We start from the raw sequence: 1,870 nt of genomic DNA, 5'->3' as shown, positions 1-1,870 counted from the left end.
GTTCAGCTTTATATGTGGTCATTTGTGAATAGCTGGCTACATATACTTAGGGATTCAACTTCTGTTAAACTAAATACCATTTTTTTTTTTTGGCTGCACCACGCGGCTTGCAGGATCTTAGTTCCCCAACCAGGGATTGAACCCGGGCCACGGCAGTGAAAGCCCGGAATCCTAACCACCAGGCCACCAGGGAACTCCCATTGTTAATATAAACATGTAAGTTGTTACTTCTAAATTTAGTACAAGCTGTAAATGTAAATTTAGAAAAAAGGAGGAACCAAGGGGCTTTATGTTGTATACAGAGAGTCTGGGGTTCACCGTCCCTACCAGACGCTATAGAAGGTGACTGTGCCCACAAGCTATTCTTTCCTGCCACCCTCAAAGGTACAGAGAGGTGAGCCACAGTGGAGTGGTAACAGCCCCGAAACTAGAAATTAGCCTGTCTGGGTTCAAAGACTGAGTCTACCTTTGCTAGCTAGCTGTTTCCTTACCTGTAACATAAAGAATTCAAAGAGTTGCTGTGAGAATTAAGTGAAATAATGCACCCAACCTCCTAACACAATGCCTGGTAGATGGCATGTACTCCATAAATGTTAGTTATTACTCTTGTTACCAGTTTGAGTCAGTCTGACATTTTTGTATTTTGGAAAGATAGAGAATAACTGCCTACCTTTTGGCATCAGTGTCTACCAAACACTAAATATCTTTGGACCCTGACACGGATTTTTATATTATTCAAGAAATTACTACTGCAACACAATGTGAATAATAAAACAGTGAACTTTACTGAGAAGTTTCAAGCATCATGACCTGAGGAAGTATTTTTCAGTTCAGTTTATCAAAATACTTCAACTTTCCAGCTGGATCTGGGATAATCTGTTAAAGAAAAAATGCAAATTATTCATTTTAAAAGCCAAAGTATATCAACAGTAGTCTGACATTAGTTGCTTATCTCTTGACTAAAGATAATTTTGTGTACCAAATTATATCATATATATTTAGGAAAAACTGGATTTGTCCTGCTAATCTCAGCTATCCCAGAAGGCAGATAATTTGCTAGTCAATTAACATCTGTACTCAAGCACCCTCAAATTTACTTACAGCTCTTCTCTTTGCCACCAGGCTTTCATGGCATCTTCAGGTATGGTCTAATTAAATCAAACATGTTAAGAGAGCATGGCTACAGATGTTAATGTATTTTAAAAATCATCTGCTGATGAAGTGATGGGATGCTACAACCTGAAAAGGGGGCAGTGGGTTCAAACGGATTGCTTGGAGGTCCAGAACTCTAACCTTTTAATCTCAAACCGCAAAGTAAAAGAAGTACTCTAAAAACAACATGAGTACCTATTTAGTGAATGGACAAATACTCTGAAAGAAAAGGTGTTCCCTCCTAGAGCGTTACAGCCTTAGAAACCTCCTAGGTTTCTAATTTCTCACATTAACTGTTACTTGCTAGTTACAGGTAAAGTACATCTATCCCTATATAAAAAAATAACCTTGTAATTTATTGTAGTAATCAGCTTATGATAGTTCTATATGCATTTTCTTCAGCATAAAATAAATGTTACGTAATTTCAGGCATCACTCCAGGAGTATTTTGTCTTTGCTAATATATAATCTCGCCGCATTCCAGTTCAATTCAAGAGTACTTATGGCATAACCACTGGGTGCCAGCAGTGTGCTGCACAGTGGGGGATCCAGTGGTAACCACTGAAGTCCCCGCCTTGGAGGCTCGTACAAGCACATGGGGAAGATGTACGTGTACATAACTGCTTTTTTTTTTTTTTTTTTTTTTTTTTTTTGCGGTATGTGGGCCTCTCACTGTTGTGGCCTCTCCCGTTGCGGAGCACAGGCTTCGGACGCGCAG

At 39.3% G+C, this 1,870-nt stretch overlaps 1 protein-coding gene across 1 annotated transcript in view; it reads right to left on the bottom strand.

Moving 5' to 3' along the window:
• Positions 1 to 762: 762 nt before the first annotated feature.
• Positions 763 to 1,870, bottom strand: part of PRDX4 (peroxiredoxin 4) — a 19,130-nt gene continuing 18,022 nt past the window's right edge. Inside the window, exon 7 of the mRNA XM_024115263.2 lies at positions 763 to 876. Coding sequence (XP_023971031.1) covers positions 826 to 876 — 51 coding nt within the window. The 3' untranslated portion in view covers positions 763 to 825. The remainder of the gene's footprint in view (positions 877 to 1,870) is intronic.

Source organism: Physeter macrocephalus, chromosome 21, assembly GCF_002837175.3.
Source record: "Physeter macrocephalus isolate SW-GA chromosome 21, ASM283717v5, whole genome shotgun sequence".
Taxonomy (NCBI): Eukaryota; Metazoa; Chordata; class Mammalia; order Artiodactyla; family Physeteridae; genus Physeter; species Physeter macrocephalus.
Note: the sequence above shows the minus strand (reverse complement) of the source record. Positions and strands in the feature narration are given on the sequence as shown.